The sequence below is a fragment of the Pseudoliparis swirei genome, chromosome 2, assembly GCF_029220125.1.
Source record: "Pseudoliparis swirei isolate HS2019 ecotype Mariana Trench chromosome 2, NWPU_hadal_v1, whole genome shotgun sequence".
Classification (NCBI taxonomy): Eukaryota; Metazoa; Chordata; class Actinopteri; order Perciformes; family Liparidae; genus Pseudoliparis; species Pseudoliparis swirei.
The window spans coordinates 25,538,411-25,558,685 of record NC_079389.1 but is presented as its reverse complement, the minus strand read 5'-3'; the positions used below and the strand labels follow the sequence as shown (position 1 = coordinate 25,558,685).

Below are 20,275 nucleotides of genomic sequence, written 5' to 3'. Positions count from 1 at the left end.
AATAAACGCTGTTCGTCTACATGGCCAAGTGCTAGGGATCGATTGCTTCTGTCTTGCTCTCCGACTTGACCAATCCTGTTCAACAATGAGGTTCGGACCGCCCAGCTCATTTGAATATACGGACACATAAATGTCACATAAATAAATGAAGAAATACGTGTGGACACATAAATAGAGATATAAATAAATGAAGAAATACAGAAATGTAGAAATACATTTATTTAATGATGTCCTGTTGAGTTATAACTTATATTTATTAATTTCTGTATTTATGCATTTATTTATTCCTGTATTTATACATTTATTTAAGCATTTATTTATTTATTCTTGTATTTATTCATGCATTTATTTATTTATACTTAAGTCATTTTAAGTCCTCCATAGTTGCCTCCCTCTTGAGTCTCTGCTCACCATTCAGCTGTTAAAGAAGTCCCTGAACGCATCATACACGGTTTCACAGGGATTATAAATCCAGCAGCCTCCTCCGCCTCCTCCTCCTCCTGTCGCTTTTCAAACCCTGTTTACTTTACTTTATTTCTCCTTCGTGTCCCGGATGAGGAAAACCCGACAGAACCGGGACGTGAACTCCCTCAACCCAGATCCTGCATCCTGATTGGACCCGAGCCGTGTGTACTTCATTGCAGCTGGGTTAAATTAAAAGTACACAACATCCGGGTCTGGATGCGTATCGATGAGCGAAAGGTCGCCTCGGTGTGTTGGTGCGCGATGTTTTTTATTGTTTTCGTTTTAAATACTGTTTTCTGCTGGGATTCCCAGAGCTCTTTCACCAGAGAGGAACTCTTGAACATAAGGGGAACAACTCCAGCGGATTTACTTCCAACGTTTTTAACTTCTGTGGAGTTACTGGACATTTTTGTAAAAGGTGTGCTCACCTTCGCCCACGTGGTGAAACGCCGGCGGAGAGGGAAACGTTCGGGAGCGCTCGTACGAAACACGGAAACGTCGACAGCGCTGCCGGGCATATTTCTCCAACGTCCGCTCACTGTGCAACAAACTGGACGAACTCCAGCTGCTGGTGGGGAGACAGAGACTTCTCCTCATCCTCCGTTCTGTGTTTCACGGAATCATGGCTTAGTGGCTCGATACCAGACTCTGCGCTCCAGCTCGCTGGCTTCCAGCTGTTCCGAGCGGACCGGGCCACGGAGCTCTCCGGTAAAAAAAAGGGTGGAGGAATCTGCTTTTACCTCAACAACGGCTGGTGCAACGACGTAACGGTGATTCTACAGCACTGTTCGCCGGACCTGGAATCTTTTATCATCCACTGCAAACCCTTCTACTCCCCACGTGAGTTCGCTTCATTCATCCTGGCCGGAGTTTACATGCCGCCGCAGGGGAACGTGAACGTGGCACAACAGACACTCGCTGAACAGATACGGCGTGTGGAGCGGACCTTCCCGGACTCTTTGGTTATTGTACTCGGGGATTTTAACAAAGGAAACCTCAGCCACGAACTCCCTAAATATAGACAGTTAATTAAATGCCCTACCAGAGAGAAGAGCATTCTGGACCACTGCTACACAACAATCAGCAGGGCCTATCACGCCGTCCCTCGAGCTGCACTGGGAAACTCTGACCACGTCATGGTCCATCTGATTCCCTCATACAGGCAGAGACTAAAGCTCTGCAAACCTGTGGTGAGGAAGTTCAAGAAGTGGACCAGTGAGGCTCTGGAGGATCTACGGGCGTGCTTTGACTGTACTGACTGGGATGTCTTCAGGACTGCTACCAACAGCCTGGATGAGTACACAGAGGCTGTAACTTCCTACATCAGCTTCTGTGAGGACAGCTGTATTCCATCCAGCTCCAGGGTGAGTTATAACAACGACAAACCCTGGTTCACAGCGGAGCTCAGGAAGCTAAGACTGCAGAAGGACCAGGCATTCAGGAGTGGGGACAAGGACCTGTACACAGAGTCCAAATACAGGTTTAGCAAGGTGAGAGATGCTACACGACTGTACTCTGAGAAACTGCAACAGCAGCTCTCAGCTCCAAGCTTTGCTTCTGTCTGGAGAGGGCTCAGGCAGATCACCAACTACAAGCCCAAATCACCCACTCCATGAACAATGTGCTTCTGGCAGATGAGCTAAATGAGTTCTACTGCCGCTTTGAAAGACAATGGAGCAGTCCTGAGACAATCCCCCACAGCCCCACCAACAAGCCACAGACCATCAGCCCACCCTCCCCCAGTCCATCAGGGGCTCACACCTCTGGAGCACCCTCCATCAACTCAGCGACGCCCCTCGTCATCCTGGAGAGATCCGTCAACAGGCTGTTTAAAAAGCAGAACCCCGCAGCAGCGGGCCCGGACTCCGTCTCCCCCTCCACCCTGAAGCACTGTGCCGACCAGCTGTCTCCGGTGTTCACCGACATCTTCAACACCTCCCTGGAGACATGCCACGTTCCAGCCTGCTTCAAGGCCTCCACCATCATCCCGTCCCCAAAAACCCAAGATCACAGGACTCAATGACTACAGGCCCACGCCCTGACCTCTGTGGTCATGAAGTCCTTGAACGCTGGTCCTGTCACACCTCAAGACCATCACCGACCCACTCCTGGACCCCTGCAGTTCGCACAGAGCCAACAGGTCTGCAGACGATGCAGTCAACATGGCCCTTCACTACATCCTCCAGCATCTGGACTCCCGAGGAACCTCGCCAGGATCCTGTTTGTGGACTTCAGCTCTGCCTTCAATTCCATCATCCCGTCCCTGCTGCAGGACAAGCTCTCCCAGCTGCACGTGCCCGACTCCACCTGCAGGTGGATCACAGACTTCCTGACCGACAGGAAGCAGCACGTGAGGCTGGGGAAACACGTCTCAGGCTCCCGGACCACCAGCACGGGTTCCCCAAGGCTGTGTTCTCTCCCTCTGCTGTTCTCCCTGTACACCAACAGCTGCACCTCCAGTCACCAGTCCGTCAAGCTCCTAAAGTTCGCGGATGACACCACCCTCATTGACTCATCTCTGGCGGGACGAGACCGCCTACAGGTGGGAGACTGACCACCTGGTGACCTGGTGCAGCCAGAACAACCTGGAGCTCAACGCTCTGAAGACAGTGGAGATGGTTGTGGATTTCAGGAGGAATGCAGCCCCACCCGCCCCTCTCATCCTGTGTGACTCCGCCGACGCTGTGGAGTCCTACCGCTTCCTGGGCTCCATCATCTCCCAGGACCTCAAGTGGGAGCTGAACATCGGCTCCATCTCCAAGAAGGCCCAGCAGAGGATGTTCTTCCTGAGGCAGCTGAGGAAATTCAACCTGCCAGGGAAGATGATGGTACAGTTCTACACGGCCATCGTTGAGTCCATCATCTGCTCCTCCATCACCGACTGGCACCCTGCAGCCACAGCCAAAGACAAGCGCAGGCTGCAGAGCATCATCCGCCGGCCGAGGGTTATCGGTTGCAATCTGCCTTCCTCCAGGTCCTGTTCACTTCCAGGTCACTGAAGCGGGCCAGAAAGATTGTCGCCGACCCTCCCACCCTGGACACTCCTGTTCGAGTCCCTCCCTCGGGAGGAGGCTGCGTCCATCATGACCACGACCTCCCGCCACACCAATAGCTTTTTCCCGACGGCGGTCGGGCTCATCAATGGACCTCGGGACTGACTGACTGTCACCCCCAGGACTACCACCTCTTCTTCCACCTTCCTCTCTCCTCCTTCTTCCCGCTCCTTCCTCTTCCTCCTCCTCCCTCTTCCTCCCACTCCCCCTTCCTCCTTGCGGTGATTGTTGTTTGTCATGTCCAAATGTTGCACCTTCCACCAAAAAAAATTCCTCGTTTGTTTGTGAAAACATTCATTCTTTGGCAATAAACCTGTTTCTGATTCTGATTCTGATTCTGAAGTTGCATTGCCTCCCATGCAACCCGCCTGATTGCTCCTTGTGCGCTTGCGCGGCGGAAAAAAAAAACATGTCAAGAAATACGAATGGCCGCAGTCAGAGAGGATAAAGAAGTGAGGTCTCACTCTGCCTCCATTTCGAGTTCCTATAACATGTGCGCTTTATGCAAAAGAGCCATACCGGTGTTTGTTGATTTATTGGATTATAATTATCGATGCATTCATCCCTTCAATCAATAAAGTTGTATCTAAAGAATTACAATATGATTCATGTTCATTATATTTATGACTAATGATCTGAATCTGCAACGTGAATAGTTCAAGATCCTCAGAAAAAGGGAAATAGAAACACTTCATATGTCCTATTATCCAACCGCTTATCCTTCTTTAGGGTTTACACTTCATATCTACTATATTTGTATCAGTGTGTATATTTATACAAGTATGAGTAAAGTACTTTCCACTATTGACATACTTCGTAAAGCGGTATACGACACATAGTTACTGTATATTTAGTTGTATTCTCTTGTTTCATGATATAAAAACAATCGGCGCACTTTTAAAACTCACAAGAACAAAGATTAAATATGAGCAGTTGAATCACTACAGCATGCTGGGAAATATACATTCTACATGTACATATATAAGTATATATGTATATATATACAAGTATATATGCATATATACTTATATATATACAAGTATATGTGTGTATATATATATATGCATATATACTTATATGTATGCATTTATATGCATATACTTATATATATGTACATGTAGAATGTATATTTCCCAGCATGCTGTAGTGATTGTATTGTTTATGTATTTATATAAATATATATATGCATATATACTTATATATATAGATATTCATCTTCCTCCCGGTTTGTCGAGCTGAATAAACAATAACACGTGACCTAGTGAGAGTTGTAGTTCCCAACTTGTTGCTGCTGCTGACCTCAGATCAGAAACAACCGTCATTCATTGGCGGTGTCCTCTCGCGTGAGGCCGTACCGGTCACGTGTGCCTCCTGTTCACTCATCAATAAGTGGTGAACACCATCATCCTCCCTGCGAGGGCGGTCCGCGGGCAACGTGGCTGCTGGGAGAGAGCCGCCGTGAGGCCGAGCCGCCGCGATGTGAGAGTGATGCACTGAAAGGAAAACACGTATCACCCCCCCCCCCCTCTCTCATACGGCATGGTGACGTCACGTGAAACCCACCGAAGACCCGCTCCGTGTGAGTCATCCGCTTCACGACACGATCTTTGGACGTAAAGCGGAAAGAAGTTATCGTTCTGCGCACGCGCTCCCGGGATTAATGTCACGGCACAAAGTGGCGCTGCGCGGCTCCGAGCTCTCCTCCGGTAAGAACCGTTTCGCGGCTTTACTCGTGCGCGTGCGGCGGCCGTTTGCCGCCTCGTCTCCAGTCGCGGTCGCTGAGCTCCCTAATGGCGGCGGCTCTTTGGGGGGGGGAAAGAGCCCCCCTCCTCTCACGTAAACACGATGCGGGAATTGGTTTGCGCCACTATGTGTTTTACGACACTAACAGTTCATGTGATACGTAGCGCGCGAGGGCGCCCATAGCGGCGCGCGTGCTTGCCACTGATTGCGCCCCTGGTGGCGGTGGGAGCGCGCGCGTACTCGTGTACTGATTGCGCCAGGTTGGACTGCGCAAGTTTAGGGGGCAACTTTCCAATTACCCCCCCCCCCCGGCGTCACAGGTATCCATACAACCGGGTTGTTGTTATTATTCCGAAACAACCCGTTACCCTGTCAGATGAGTGTCACACACTCTTATATTATTAAGTGGTCGGTTTGAACAATGGCGCACTCTGTGCACGCGCTCCTCCCCTTACTGCCGCTAACCCAATGGCTGTTAGCACCGGGTGGAGGAGCACCGGGTGGAGGAGCACGGTTCTGCGGTCCCTCAACACTCTAAACCTGAGGCTCCTCCTGGTCCTCTGAGAACTGCGCAGCTCAGTGGGAATTCACCCGCAATCCAGAGTTTGGTATTTGGATCCCAGCCGGGGCACCGGGGGGACCGGGGGGACCGGGGGACTGTGGCGGTCCGGTCTAAACCACCAAGGGCACAGGCTGTCCTTTAGCATCTCAGAGTTGCGCACCCCGGCTGCGCATGGCGCATCCCTCAGCGCCCTCAGAGGAGCTCTGTGCGGCTCTCTCAGGCTCTCTGCGCCAGTTGCGCAAACAGCAGCTGCGCACCTCCAGCCGGCGGCGACCCGCTTTGGGGGAACAACATGGCTGAGGTGGAGGTAAGAGGAGCGCCTCGTGCGGTTCTGGCGCACATTATTTGCACAGTTTCGTTGCACGGACCCCCCCCCCCGTGTGTGGTGACGTCAGGTTGCACGTCGGAGCTCATTAATGGGGACCCCGTCCCGCTGCTCGCTGCATTGCAGAGTGTCTGCACATTGTGCTCCTGCTGGGGGGGGGTCCACCAGCCCCCCGACACACACACACACACACGCTGTTTACCTGTGTGTCTTTAAGTGGAGTTCTACATCCTCTAAAACGCACCATTTGGAATCCCATCGGTTGTCTGTAACAGTTTGAACGGCTGCGCTTCCGGTCACGTGGCCCTGCTGACGTCATTAATTATGATTCAGGAGTGATAGCTGGAAGAACTTTCCCTCAACAAAGCAACATGTTGTTTACTTTGGATCAGAACAATCTGTAAACATCAAGATGTTTACTTTGGATCAGAACAATCTGTAAACATCAACATGTTTACTTTGGATCAGAACAATCTGTAAACATCAACATGTTGTTTACTTTGGATCAGAACAATCTGTAAACATCAACATGTTGTTTACTTTGGATCAGAACAATCTGTAAACATCAACAACATGATGTCATTAACATGTCACCCTGTGAGGATCAACACAGGACAGACCGGTGCTCTGTTTAAGAACTCTTATCTGGTTGGTACTGGTTGGTGCTGGTTGGTACTGGTTGGTGCTGGTTGGTGCTGGTTGGTACTGGTTGGTGCTGGTTGGAGCTGGTTGGTGCTGGTTGGTCCATTTCTAAAGATCTACGTGTGCTCTTCTCGTGGTTTATTTATTCTGTAATGGAAGACGGTGAATATATTCAGTGTTGGTCGAACTCAACGGCTGCTAGGCAACCGAGGTGTAGCTTCACCAGTTGCTGTGGGCAACGGGGGAGGAGGAGGAGGAGGAGATAGTGTTTTACTGTGAAAGACTACAAAGCATCCGGCTATATATATATATATATATATATATATTCCTATACATATATATGTAAACATATATACACACATATATATGTATACATATATGTATATATAGGGCGGGGCTACAGGGTGATTGACAGGTACCAGAGACGTATACAGTCTCTACGTTAGTCCTCAGTCCATATATGATCACTTCCTGTTCACTCATTGCAACAACAACAACAGACGAGTAGTCATAGGTTATGATGGACAACCTGGTGGAGGAGTACAAGTACCTGGGCGTCTCCATCGACAGCCGACTGAACTGGAAGGCCAACATCAACGCTGTACAAGAAGGGGAGGAGTCGACTCTTTTTCCTGAGGAAGCTTCGATCCTTCAACGTGTGCAGCAAGATGCTGGAGTTATTCTACCAGTCGGTTGTCGCCAGTGTGCTGCACTTTGCCATTGTCTGCTGGGGGAGCAGCATCGGGGCCGTGACACCAGCCGTCTTAACAAACTGGTTAGGAAGGCTGGCTCCATCATCGGCTGCCAGCTGGAGCACCTGGAACAGGTGGTGGAGAGGAGGTCGTTGAAGAAACTGGTGTCCATATTGGACAACCCGGACCACCCTCTCCACCACCTCCTACAGGGACAGAGGAGTACTTTCTCCAGACGTCTCCTCACGCTCCGCTGCCACAAGGAGAGATACAGGAGAACATTCCTGCCGACGGCTATGAGGCTCTACAACAGTTCACCTCTTGCCAGATCACCCTAACCCTTCTTATATTTTGTGTTTTTATTTTTTATTCTTGTGTGTTGCTGCTACTGACTCGACAAATTTCCCCTTGGGGATTAATAAAGTATATATCTATCTATCTATCTATCTTTAATGTTTGAAGCAGCACGGTGACGATGAGTTCACCAGGCGTGAGGGGGGGTCTGTGTGTTGGGGGCGGGGCCTCTGGGGGCGGGGCCTCTGGGGGATACCTGCTGCAGCTGCCAGGTGCTAATGAGGCTCTGGTTCCAGGTGGTTCCTTCAGCGATGGACGGGGAGCCAGCAGCAGTCCCTGAGGACGGGGAGCGGGAGGAGCCCATGGACGCCACGCCCTCCCCCCAGCAGGAGGTCTCCATGCAGGAGCAGGAGGAGGAGGAGCAGCAGCAGGAGGAGCAGGAGGAGGAGCAGCAGGAGGAGCAGCAGCAGGAGGAGGAGGAGGAGCAGCAGGAGGAGGAGGAGGAGCAGCAGCAGGAGGAGGAGGAGGAGAAGGAGCAGGAGGAGCAGGAGGAGCAGGAGGAGCAGGAGGAGCGGGAGGATGAGGAGGAGGAGGAGGAGGAGGAGGAGGAGGAGGAGGAGGAGCAGCAGGGAGGTGACCCAGCCATGAACGATGACGATGACGTGGTCCTGGTGGGGGAGGAGGCCCCGCCTCCAGACCTCCTCCCGTCGGCCCGGACGGAGGACATGTCCGTGGCGGTGCCGAGCCCGGGGTCGCCCGCGGCCTCCAGCCTGCCCCCGGCGGAGCCCATCGTCATCGAGGACGAGGACGAGCGGCCGGACGCCTCGGCCTCCAGCCGCATCGCCACGCTGGCCGCCACACGGCGCACACGTGTGTGTGTGTGTGTGTGTGTGTGTGTGTGTGTGTGTGTGTGTGTGTGTGTGTGTGTGTGTGTGTGTGTGTGTGTGTGTGTGTGTGTGTGTGTGTGTGTGTGTGTGTGTGTGTGTGTGTGTGTGTGTGTGTGTGTGTGTGTGTGTGTGTGTGTGTGTGTGTGTGTGTGTGTGTGTGTGTCAATTTTCCATATGTGCAAACATACAGAAGATCGAAATTGCGTTTCTCTTCTGTCCAACATAAAGTGAATTGTGCAACATATAGACAACATAAAGTGCAAAAATAGTAAGAAACATGTAAACATATAGACAACATAAATTGTGCTCGCAGCATTCAGACATGTGAGTCTGAGAGAGGACGGAGTGGGAGGATGGGGAGAGAGTTCAGCTTCCTGACCGCCTGGTGGATGAAGCTGTTGGACAGCCTGGCGGTGTGAGCCCGGAGGCTCCGGTACCTCCTCCCAGAGGGCAGGAGGCTGAAGAGACCGTGTGAGGGGTGGCAGGGGTCACTCACAATCGAGGTCGCTTTGCGGGTGAGGCGGGTGTTGTATATGTCCTGCAGGGATGGGAGGGGGGGGAGTGAGGCACCCATGATCCTTCCAGCTGCCTTCACTATGCGCTGCAGGCGTTCCTGCTGTGGTCTGTGCAGCTTCCGCCCACACAGTGATGCAGTTGGTCAGGATGCTCTCCATGGTGCCGCGGTAGAAGGTGCACATGATGGATGGGGGGCTCCCTGCTTTCCTCAGTTTCCGGAGGAAGTAGAGGCGCCTCTGTGCTTTCTTTGCCAGCGATGTAGTGTTGGCTGTCCACGAGAGGTCCTCACTGATTTCCACCCCCAGGAATTTGGTGCTGCTGACCTGCTCAATGTCCGCACCGTTGATGGTCAGTGGTGGGTGATGGGTGTGGCCTTTCCGGAAGTCAACAACGATCTCTTTGGTCTTGCTGTTGTTGAGCAGGAGGTTGTTGGCTCCGCACCACGTGGTCAGAAGGTTGACCTCCCTCCTGTAGAGGGTCTCGTCATCCTTGGTGATGAGACCTATCAATGTTGTGTCGTCTGCAAACTTGACCATGTGATTGGTGCTGTAGCTGGTTTTGCAGTCGTGAGTCAGCAAGGTGAAGAGCAGGGGACTGAGCACAGCCCTGAGGGGCCCCTGTGCTGAGTGTGATGCTGCTCGAGGTGTTGTTGCCAACACGTACTGCTTGTGGCCTCTCACTCAGGAAGTCCAGCAGCCAGTTACACAGCGAGGTGTTGAGCCCCAGCTGGTCAAGTTTGCAGATTAGTTGTTGTGGGATGATTGTGTTGAATGCTGAGCTAAAGTCTATGAACAGCATTCTTACATAGGAGTCTTTTGTCCAGGTGGGTGAGGGCTGGGTGGAGAGCAGAGCAGATTGCATCCTCCGTGGACCGTTTGGCCCGGTATGCAAACTGGAAAGGGTCCAGAGTGTGGGGGAGAATGGATTTGATATGCGACATGACTAGGCGTGCAAAGCACTCCATGATTATGGGGTCAGTGCCACTGGACGATAGTCGTTGAAGCAGGACGGAGTGGATTTCTTTGGCACAGGTATGATGGTGGTTACCTTGAAGCATGATGGAACAACAGCTTGTCTCAGAGAAGTATTAAAGACATCCGTGAAGACGCCCTTAAGCGCCTCTGCGCAGTCCTTCAGCACACGACCAGGGATGTTGACTGGAACTGTTGCCTTGTGGGTGTTGATGGACGAGAGTCCTCTTCACGCTGGCAGCAGACAGGCACAGAACCTGATCGTGGGGAGGGGGCGGAGTCTTGTGTGGACGAGTGCTGTTCTGTGCTTCAAACCGGGCAAAGAAGCTGTTGAGGTTGTTTAGCAGAGAGATGTTGCTGTCGCAGTTCTGTGGCGTGGGTTTATAGTCTGTGATGGTCTGAATGCCCCGCCACAGGCTGCGTGTGTCTCTGCTGTCTTTAAAGTGCCGGGTTATCTTTTTTGTGTAGGAATTTGTTGCTTTCCTGATGCCGTGGGACAGGTTGGCTCTCGCTGTTTTCAGGTCCGTTTCGTCCCCAGCTCTGAAGACCCTATTTCTAGTCCTCAGCAGCCGATGGACTTTCCCTGTTAGCCACGGCTTCTGGTTAGCCAGTGGTGATGGTCTTTACATGGGTCACATCATCAATGCACTTGCTAATGTAAGAAGTAACAGTGTCTGTGTACTCCCCAATGTCAGTGTGGTCGTTGTATGTGGCTGCCTGTTTAAACATTCCCCAGTCTGTTGAGTCAAAGCAGTCTTGGAGAGCGCAGGAGGCCCCCTCTGGCCACACCCGTACCTGCTTCAGAACCGGTCTGGAGGCTTTCACTCTGGGTCTGTATGCTGGCATTAGCATGACGGTGATGTGGTCAGAGAGACCTATGTGGGGGAGGGGGGAGGCCTTGTACGCTCCTTTGTGGGTTGTGTAGACCAGATCCAAAATGTTGTCTCCTCTTGTAGGGAAATCAACATGCTGGTGTAGTTTGGGAAGGACAGTCTTAAGGTTTGCATGGTTGAAATCTCCAGCAAAGATGGTGAAGCCGTCTGGGTGAGCCGTCTGTTGTTCGCTGATGGCCTGATACAGTTCACAAAGTGCCGCATTTCTATCACTGTTGTTGGAGGTCGGGGGGATGTAAACAGCGACTAGCAGAATCGCCGTGAATTCCCTCGGCAGATAAAAAGGACGGCACCTTACGATCATAAACTCCGCCAGTGGTGAGCAGTGTCTACATACCACGGCAGCGTCCCGGCACCATGCATCCCGGATGTAAACACATACCCCGCCGCGAGTTTCCCCTCCATCAGCGAGGGCTCTGTCCGCTCGGTAGCATGTTAGCTCCTCCAGTCTCACAGCAGAGTCGGGGATGTTGTCGTTTAGCCATGTTTCCGTGAAGATAAGCACACAGCAGTTCCTCACGTCTCGCTGCTCCGTCTGCAGCAGTCTCATGTGGTCCATTTTGTTGTCCAAGGATCGCACATTAGCCATGATAATGGATGGTATGGCTGGACGAGTTGGCCTAGCCGCTAGCCTAGCTCGGGTTCCTCCGCGCTACCCTCTTCTGCTTCCTCTCACAGCGCTATGGCGCCTCCTTTCTGGGGAGGAGTGGCAGTCGAGTCCGTGTGGTCGGTGTGGTCGAGGGCCGGCAGTAATCCGTGCTCATGAGTGTTTCCGCTTGTTCAGCGTCCAGAGTGCCGTGTAGTTTGGTCCTGCCGATGGTTAACAGAACCTGGCGACTATATTTGGGTTCCGACGTAGACAGACGAGGCGAAGACGAACAATTTTTGGACGAACTTTTGCACAAACATTTAGAAACAGAACAAAACACCAAATGGTCAGGACAGAGAGGGGCCGCTGCGTCCGTACGCGCCGCCATCTTGCTTACGTGTGTGTGTGTGACACGTGACACGTGATACTCTGGTCTTGTGGTCTAGGAAGGAGACCCGGTCCTCGGGGACCAGAACGGGCTCCGGATCGGCAGCACCTTCAGCCTGAGCGCCGACGCCCCGCCGGGCCGACCCACCTTCAACCCGGGGAGGGGCTCCGGACCCCCGGGCCAGCTGGTCCACAACGGGGACTCGGGGACCCACAACAGACCAGGTTTGACTGAGCAACACACATGAAGACCACCTCCATCTGGTTTGACTCCATCAGCAGGGGGGGGGGGGCTCTGCATCCTAAAACTATTTACACGGAAAAGAACCTTCTAGCTGTGAGTGATTTGAGATGCGTTCAGGGCCCAGTGGAGCATCGGACACTTGAGGACATGGAGATGTTTCTGATGTTCTAAACTCCAGGTGGTCCTCTTTAACTGGGTGGTCTCTGGACCAGGTGGTCCTGATCTCAGCTCTTTACCGCAGACTGCACCTCCTCTGGGTCGGTGCGCGGTGGACTGGTCTCTGCTGGATCTGAAGGAGGTTTTGGTGAACCTGTATGACGTCATCTGGTTTCACCAGAACAGGGTTTTTCCTGGGTCAAAATGGGTCTTCGGTGCTCCCGGAAAAAATGTTTGGCGCGCTGCGCGCCCACGGTCTGTATTGCCATGTCACCGTAATTAGCAAACATCTATGTTTATTTTTTTTCCCCATAAATAATGGAGGCAATGCTTGAGGAAATCATTTTGCTAAAATAGATCGGCTAATAGATTGACAATTAGAGATGCACCGATCAGGTTTTTGGTGCCGATCACCGATCACCGAAATCAGTATCTGCCGATCCGATAACACCGATCACGGTGTCGATTGAAGCATTCTATTTATTGTGTTGCATTATTGCCATGAGGACTATGAGGAAATACAGATATAAAGCACCTCAAACATTAAAGAAATTACAGATTTCTTTAAATATTTAGGACTTTTACTTTGAAAAATGTCCTAATTGATACATTAAAATAGTTTGATTGCTATTGTAGGGGATTTCAGATATGTATGGAACACATCTGCATTATTCATTTCCTGGAACTCTTGGGGAAATCTATATACAGGACTTTGTTTAACATACAAAAGTCTGACTTATTTTTATAAACTCTTCCTTGGTACAGTAACAATGTTTTAATGTTAGCACAATTTAAGCTAAATCTCAGAAACGATCTATAAAGATACAAAATCAGTTCATTGTTTACTTTTATATGTTCGTGTATGATTTGTCGATATCTTATTTTGAAAAGCGGATGTTGTTTCACGTGGTTCTTTCCGCTAACTTTGCAAAACCGGATGTTGTCACTTAAATCCTTCCGCTAACTTTATCAAACCCTCTCACTCCCGATGGAATGTGTTTAGCGTGAGCATCAGTCTGTAGGGGCAGACATGTGAGAGTCGGCTGAGTCGACCCAGAGATTCAACTCGGGGGACGGGGACGCCGCTCGGTGGTGAGGATCCCCTCTGACCTCTGACCTCTCACTCTGCGGCCCTCGCCGGGCGCATCGTCTGCGATGCGATTGAAACGTCTGATAGTTCTCACAGATGTTACGTCATCTGATCGGCCAAGTTTGAGAACGCCGAACAAAACCGATAATGGGAATATCGGCCGATATGGATCGGCGCCAATCAGATCGGTGCATCCCTCTTGACAATAGTCCAGGTGTGTTGGTGCAGGTGGGCTGGTGAGTGACCAGCAGGCGGCCGCTCTGTCCATTCCAGGGTTTTTCCTGCATAGAGAACATTTGGGCGCGCGCCTACGCCGTTTTCCCGAGCGCCTAAGGCAAAAAAAAGTCCGCGATGGAAAAAATATATAAAAGATACAACCGGTATTACCCGGACCGAAACGCAACGCACATTTCGGTGCTTTCCGGTGCCTGAGCCGATTGAAATTGAAAAAAACCTATTGTTGTGAACTTCTCAGGTGACTCCGCCCTGTCATCAGGTTACGATAGCCTATCATATTTAACTCTGACAGCGGAGGCGTGGCCGTGTGTGACTGTGAGCCCGTGTAGAGCACACCAGCGTCAGGCTGGACGCATGGGGAGACCGTCACCGGTCCCCTGAACACGGGGAGACCGATGATGACGAGCAGCCGGAACTCAGATTAGTACCGTAACGTTGATTGCAAGTCTTGCATTCATAAAAGTAGCCCAAGAAATAATAAATTAGCCATTATAACCATGTTTAAGCTAGCTCGTAGCTAGCGCTAGCTACGAGCGTGACAGTCTGCTAGCAGATGTGTTGGTGTCCAGCGATCCCGGCTGTTTACCCGGTGTTACCGGGAATATAATGACGGAGGAATAAAGACCGTGGGGCGTCACTTTGTTTCAGTGTAACTCTCGCTGTCAGAAGCAAAACTTTATTTGTCACGTGTCATCTTCAGTCCCTCTGATTGGTTGTTCTCTTTGCCCATCAACACAGTGACAGGTTAACCCTATAAAGTCTGCACATGACAATACATATCACCTCATATAATGGAGAACATTGTGTATGTTAACGGTCTGATATCCGTTGTGTGTCGGTGCTCCATGATAACGGCTTCTACAGGGAATATGGCTGAAGAGGTTTTTAATGTCCTCAATGTGCGTTTAAAAAAGAAGAAGTAGCGGTTCAGGCACCGTTTAGGCACCGGTATCGTTTTAAAAGTACCGGTTTAGCACCGGTATCGGAAAAAACCCAAACGATACCCATCCCTAGTTATAATGGTAGGGGAAACACTGGAGTTGATAAGCGTGTCCTCTTGTCTGAGTGCGCGCAACATTTTCTTTTGGGAGCACCGAAGACCCATTTTGACCCAGGAAAAACCCTGCATTCACCTCACAGCATGGATCAGACAAGAAGACACGCTGATCAACTCCATGACTCTTGATCCAAACAGAACGAGGGTTCGGCTGTAGCCTCCTTGAAACATACTATTGAGAACATATTCGCTGACATGCACGTGATGAACAGTTTTTTCTTCTTCTTTTTCCCGTCGCAGACTTTTTTTTGCCTTAGGCGCTCGGGAAAAGGGCTTAGGCGCGCGCCCACATGTTCTCTATGCAGGAAAACCCCTGCAGAATCCGACCCGGTGGCTCTGATGTAGGACCAGGACTAGAGGACCAGGACTAGATGAGGTCTCTAGAGGACCAGGACTACCCTGAGGTCTCTAGAGGACCAGGTCTCCTAGAGGACCAGGTCTCTAGAGGACCAGGTCTCTAGAGGACCAGGTCTAGATGAGGTCTCTAGAGGACCAGGACTACACTGAGGTCTCTAGAGGACCAGGTCTCCTAGAGGACCAGGTCTCTAGAGGACCAGGACTAGAGGAGGTCTCTAGAGGACCAGGACTAGATGAGGTCTCTAGAGGACCAGGACTACCCTGAGGTCTCTAGAGGACCAGGACTACACTGAGGTCTATAGAGGACCAGGACTAGATGAGGTCTCTAGAGGACCAGGACTACCCTGAGGTCTAAGGAGGACCAGGACTACCCTGAGGTCTCTAGAGGACCAGGTCTCCTAGAGGACCAGGTCTCTAGAGGACCAGGACTAGATGAGGTCTCTAGAGGACCAGGACTAGATGAGGTCTCTAGAGGAGCAGGTCTAGATGAGGACCAGGACTAGATTAGGTCTCTAGAGGAGCAGGACTAGATGAGGTCTCTAGAGGACCAGGACTAGATGAGGTCTCTAGAGGAGCAGAAGAGGACCCTGACCCGGTTGGTGGTCTCTGTCCCTCCAGACTCGTGGATCTCCCAGTCTGCTTCAGCGCCCCGGAACCAGAAGCAGACGGGGGTCGACCCGCCGGCCTCCTCCTCCCCCAGAGGGCCGGGCCAGACCTCCAGCGCCCAGCCCAGGACGGTCAAGGTGAGCACCTTTACTGTAGAGGTCTCTCTCTGTCTCTCTCTCTCTGTCAGTGCGTTTACATGATGGTATAATTCTCATCTTGCTTTAGTGGGACTCTCTTTTGGGGGATCTGCTGTTATCCCGATATACATAGAGTGAGTGATTAGAATCATTGGCCTTTGAAAGCATGTCATATCCGATACGATAGGCGGCGATGTTTTCATTACAACTCGTGGTGATGCAGCCACTTCCGCTTGACCTCTTCACCACCACCAACAACATCATCAACATTTCGAGAAAGAACCATGAACTTTAGTCTGTTCAACTCCTTCACTACATGAAGCATACATTCTGTCTGCTCTTCGGTCCAGAATGTGTGGCTCTTATGTTCTCCAGAGCGTTGTGTCCAGCGCCGCCGCTCCCATAGCGCGCTGCGCGGAGGGCACCAAGTCCTGAGGGGGCTCCACAACATAGGCAACTAAAAAAATCCTCATAGTTATAATAATTATAATGCCGATATTATTTCAGTCTAGAAATATTAGGCGCCTTTTAGGCATGTATATCACAAAACAGGCAGAACAAGAGAGATGTTTAATCTCAGCACCCCCCCGTTAACACTTCTCGGGTCGCATCGCTCTGCCGTGATGCGCCGACACATCCGCGCACACAGATGAGCTCTCCCCCCGTCGACAACGATCGCCGTGGGTCACTTTCCTATCTCAGGGGGCATCATGAGGAGTTCTGCTCAGGGCACCAACATGGTGAGCAGCGGTACTGGTTGTTTGTTTGTTTTCTGAGGCCAGGCTCCCGGCAGTGACAACTTATCGTCTCTTTCGACTTCCGGGTCACGACATGGGAGGGAGGGAGGGCGGGAGGAGGGCGGCGGGATCTCAAGCATGCGCAAAGACGCAAAGTCCAGTTCCTAATCCAATTCACCGTTACATGCCGCGATAGTCGAATTATCAACCGGATCGGATCGAGTTATCCAGGGTGTTAATCGGATCGTAGTCGGACCGCACATAGTCGAACATGTTGACTTGAAACGGATCATTAGATTTCAGTCCGACTCAGACAGTTATTCGAATGCATGTAAACGCACTGAATGTCTCTGTCTCTCTCTCTGTCTCTCTCTGTCTCTCTCTCTGTCTCTCTCTCTCTCTCTGTCTCTCTCTCTCTCTCTCTCTCTGTCTGTCTCTCTGTCTCCTCTCTCTCTCTGTCTCTCTCTCTGTCTGTGTCTCTCTCTCTCTGTCTCTCTGTCTCTCTCTCTGTCTGTCTGTCTCTCTCTCTCTCTCTCTCCCCCTCTCAGGTCAATAACCGATGCAAAGCCATGTGAATACATTACAGGTTGAACACACACACATCCAAGAGAAGCTACTCAGGATTTCAGTGATCAATCAGCGATCAATAGCTGATGGATGGTGTAGCTGATGGTGCGTTCAGGGACCCGTGTGTAGACCATTCCCCTCTCAGCAGGTGTCCCGTGTGCTCCCCCAGGTGACCTGTGCCAACTGTAAGAAGCCTCTGAAGAAAGGCCAGACGGCCTACCAGCGCAAGGGCTCCACCCACCTGTTCTGCTCCACCCCCTGCCTCTCCGCCTTCTCCCACAAGCCCGCCCCCAAGAAGACCTGCACCATGTGCAAGAAGTGAGTCTGGGTCAGGGTCCTATGGGGTCAGGGTTAGGGTCCTATGGGGTCAGGGTGAGGGTCCTATGGGGGTTCAGGGTTAGGGTCCTTATGGGGGTCAGGGTTAGGGTCCTATGGGGGTTCAGGGTTAGGGTCCTATGGGGTCAGGGTTAGGGTCCTATGGGGTCAGGGTTAGGGTCCTATGGGGTTCAGGGTTAGGGTCCTATGGGGGTTCAGGGGTAGGGTCCTATGGGGTCAGTGTGAGGGTCCTATGGGGGTTCAGGGTTAGGGTCCTTATGGGGGTCAGGGTTAGGGTCCTATGGGGGTTCAGGGTTAGGGTCCTATGGGGTCAGGGTTATGGTCCTATGGGGGTTCAGGTTAGGGTCCTATGGGGTCAGGGTTAGGGTCCTATGGGGGTAAGGGTTAGGGTCCTATGGGGTCAGGGTTAGGGTCCTATGGGGGTTCAGGGTTAGGGTCCTATGGGGTCAGGGTTAGGGTCCTATGGGGGTCAGGGTTAGGGTCCTATGGGGTCAGGGTTAGGGTCCTATGGGGTCAGGGTTAGGGTCCTATGGGGGTTCAGGGTTAGGGTCCTATGGGGGTTCAGGGTTAGGGTCCTATGGGGTCAGGGTTAGGGTCCTATGGGGTCAGGGTTAGGGTCCTATGGGGTCAGGGTTAGGGTCCTATGGGGTCAGGGTTAGGGTCCTATGGGGGTTCAGGGTTAGGGTCCTATGGGGTCAGGGTTAGGGTCCTATGGGGGTTCAGGGTTAGGGTCCTATGGGGTCAGGGTGAGGGTCCTATTGGGGTTCAGGGTTAGGGTCCTTATGGGGGTCAGGGTGAGGGTCCTATGGGGGTAAGGGTTAGGGTCCTATGGGGGTTCAGGGTTAGGGTCCTATGGGGGTTCAGGGTTAGGGTCCTATGGGGTTAGGGTCCTTATGGAGGTTCAGGGTTAGGGTCCTTATGGGGGGTCAGTGTTAGGGTCCTATGGGGGTTCAGGGTTAGGGTCCTTATGGGGGTTCAGGGTTAGGGTCCTTATGGAGGTTCAGGGTTAGGGTTCTTATGGAGGGTCAGTGTTAGGGTCCTATGGGGGTTCAGGGTTAGGGTCCTATGGGGTCAGGGTTAGGGTCCTTATGGAGGTTCAGGGTTAGGGTCCTTATGGGGGTCAGGGTGAGGGTCCTATGGGGGTTCAGGGTTAGGGTCCTATGGGGGTTCAGGGTTAGGGTCCTATGGGGGTAAGGGTTAGGGTCCTATGGGAGTTCAGGGTTAGGGTCCTATGGGGGTAAGGGTTAGGGTCCTATGGGGGTAAGGGTTAGGGTCCTATTGGGGTTCAGGGTTAGGGTCCTATGGGGTCAGGGTTAGGGTCCTTATGGAGGTTCAGGGTTAGGGTCCTTATGGGGGGTCAGGGTTAGGGTCCTATGGGGGTTCAGGGTTAGGGTCCTATGGGGGTTCAGGGTTAGGGTCCTTATGGGGGTTCAGGGTTAGGGTCCTTATGGAGGGTCAGGGTTAGGGTCCTATGGGTTCAGGGTTAGGGTCCTATGGGGTCAGGGTTCAGGGTCCTATGGGGGTTCAGGGTTAGGGTCCTATGGGGTCAGGGTTCAGGGTCCTATGGGGGTTCAGGGTTAGGGTCCTATGGGGTCAGGGTGAGGGTCCTATGGGGGTTCAGGGTTAGGGTCCTATGGGGGTAAGGGTGAGGGTCCTATGGGGGTTCAGGGTTAGGGTCCTATGGGGGGTCAGGGTTAGGGTCCTATGGGGGTTCAGGGTTAGGGTCCTATGGGGTTCAGGGTTAGGGTCCTATGGGGTTCAGGGTTAGGGTGCTAGGGGGGTTCAGGGTTAGGGTCCTATGGGGTTCAGGGTTAGGGTCCTATGGGGGTTCAGGGTTAGGGTCCTATGGGGGTTCAGGGTTAGGGTCCTATGGGGGTTCAGGGTTAGGGTCCTATGGGGGTTCAGGGTTAGGGTCCTTATGGAGGTTCAGGGTTAGGGTCCTATGGGGGTTCAGGGTTAGGGTCCTATGGGGGTTCAGGGTTAGGGTCCTATGGGGGTCAGGGTTAGGGTCCTATGGGGGTTCAGGGTTAGGGTCCTCTGGGGGTTCAGGGTTAGGGTCCTATGGGGGTTCAGGGTTAGGGTCCTATGGGGGTTCAGGGTTAGGGTCCTATGGGTGTCAGGGTTAGGGTCCTATGGGGGTTCAGGGTTAGGGTCCTATGGGGGTCAGGGTTAGGGTCCTATGGGGTCAGGGTTAGGGTCCTATGGGGGTTCAGGGTTAGGGTCCTTATGGGGGTTCAGTGGTTAGGGTCCTATGGGGTCAGGGTTAGGGTCCTATGGGTTCAGGGTTAGGGTCCTATGGGGGTTCAGGGTTAGGGTCCTATGGGGTCAGGGTTAGGGTCCTATGGGTTCAGGGTTAGGGTCCTATGGGTTCAGGGTTAGGGTCCTATGGGGGTTCAGGGTTAGGGTCCTTATGGGGGTTCAGTGGTTAGGGTCCTATGGGGTCAGGGTTAGGGTCCTATGGGTTCAGGGTTAGGGTCCTATGGGGGTTCAGGGTTAGGGTCCTATGGGGGTCAGGGTTAGGGTCCTATGGGGTCAGGGTTAGGGTCCTATGGGTTCAGGGTTAGGGTCCTATGGGGGTTCAGTGGTTAGGGTCCTATGGGGTCAGGGTTAGGGTCCTATGGGTTGAGGGTTAGGGTCCTATGGGTTCAGGGTTAGGGTCCTATGGGGGTTCAGTGGTTAGGGTCCTATGGGGTCAGGGTTAGGGTCCTATGGGTTGAGGGTTAGGGTCCTAT

General features: G+C 52.2%; 1 protein-coding gene across 1 annotated transcript in view; it reads left to right on the top strand.

The window, feature by feature from the left end:
• Positions 1-8,420: 8,420 nt before the first annotated feature.
• The window catches only part of zmym2 (zinc finger, MYM-type 2), a 50,108-nt gene continuing 38,253 nt past the window's right edge, over positions 8,421-20,275 (top strand). The window contains exons 1-4 of the mRNA XM_056436565.1: positions 8,421-8,648; positions 12,079-12,244; positions 15,779-15,903; positions 17,377-17,525. Of these exons, the coding sequence (XP_056292540.1) occupies positions 8,421-8,648; positions 12,079-12,244; positions 15,779-15,903; positions 17,377-17,525 (668 nt within the window). The remainder of the gene's footprint in view (positions 8,649-12,078; positions 12,245-15,778; positions 15,904-17,376; positions 17,526-20,275) is intronic.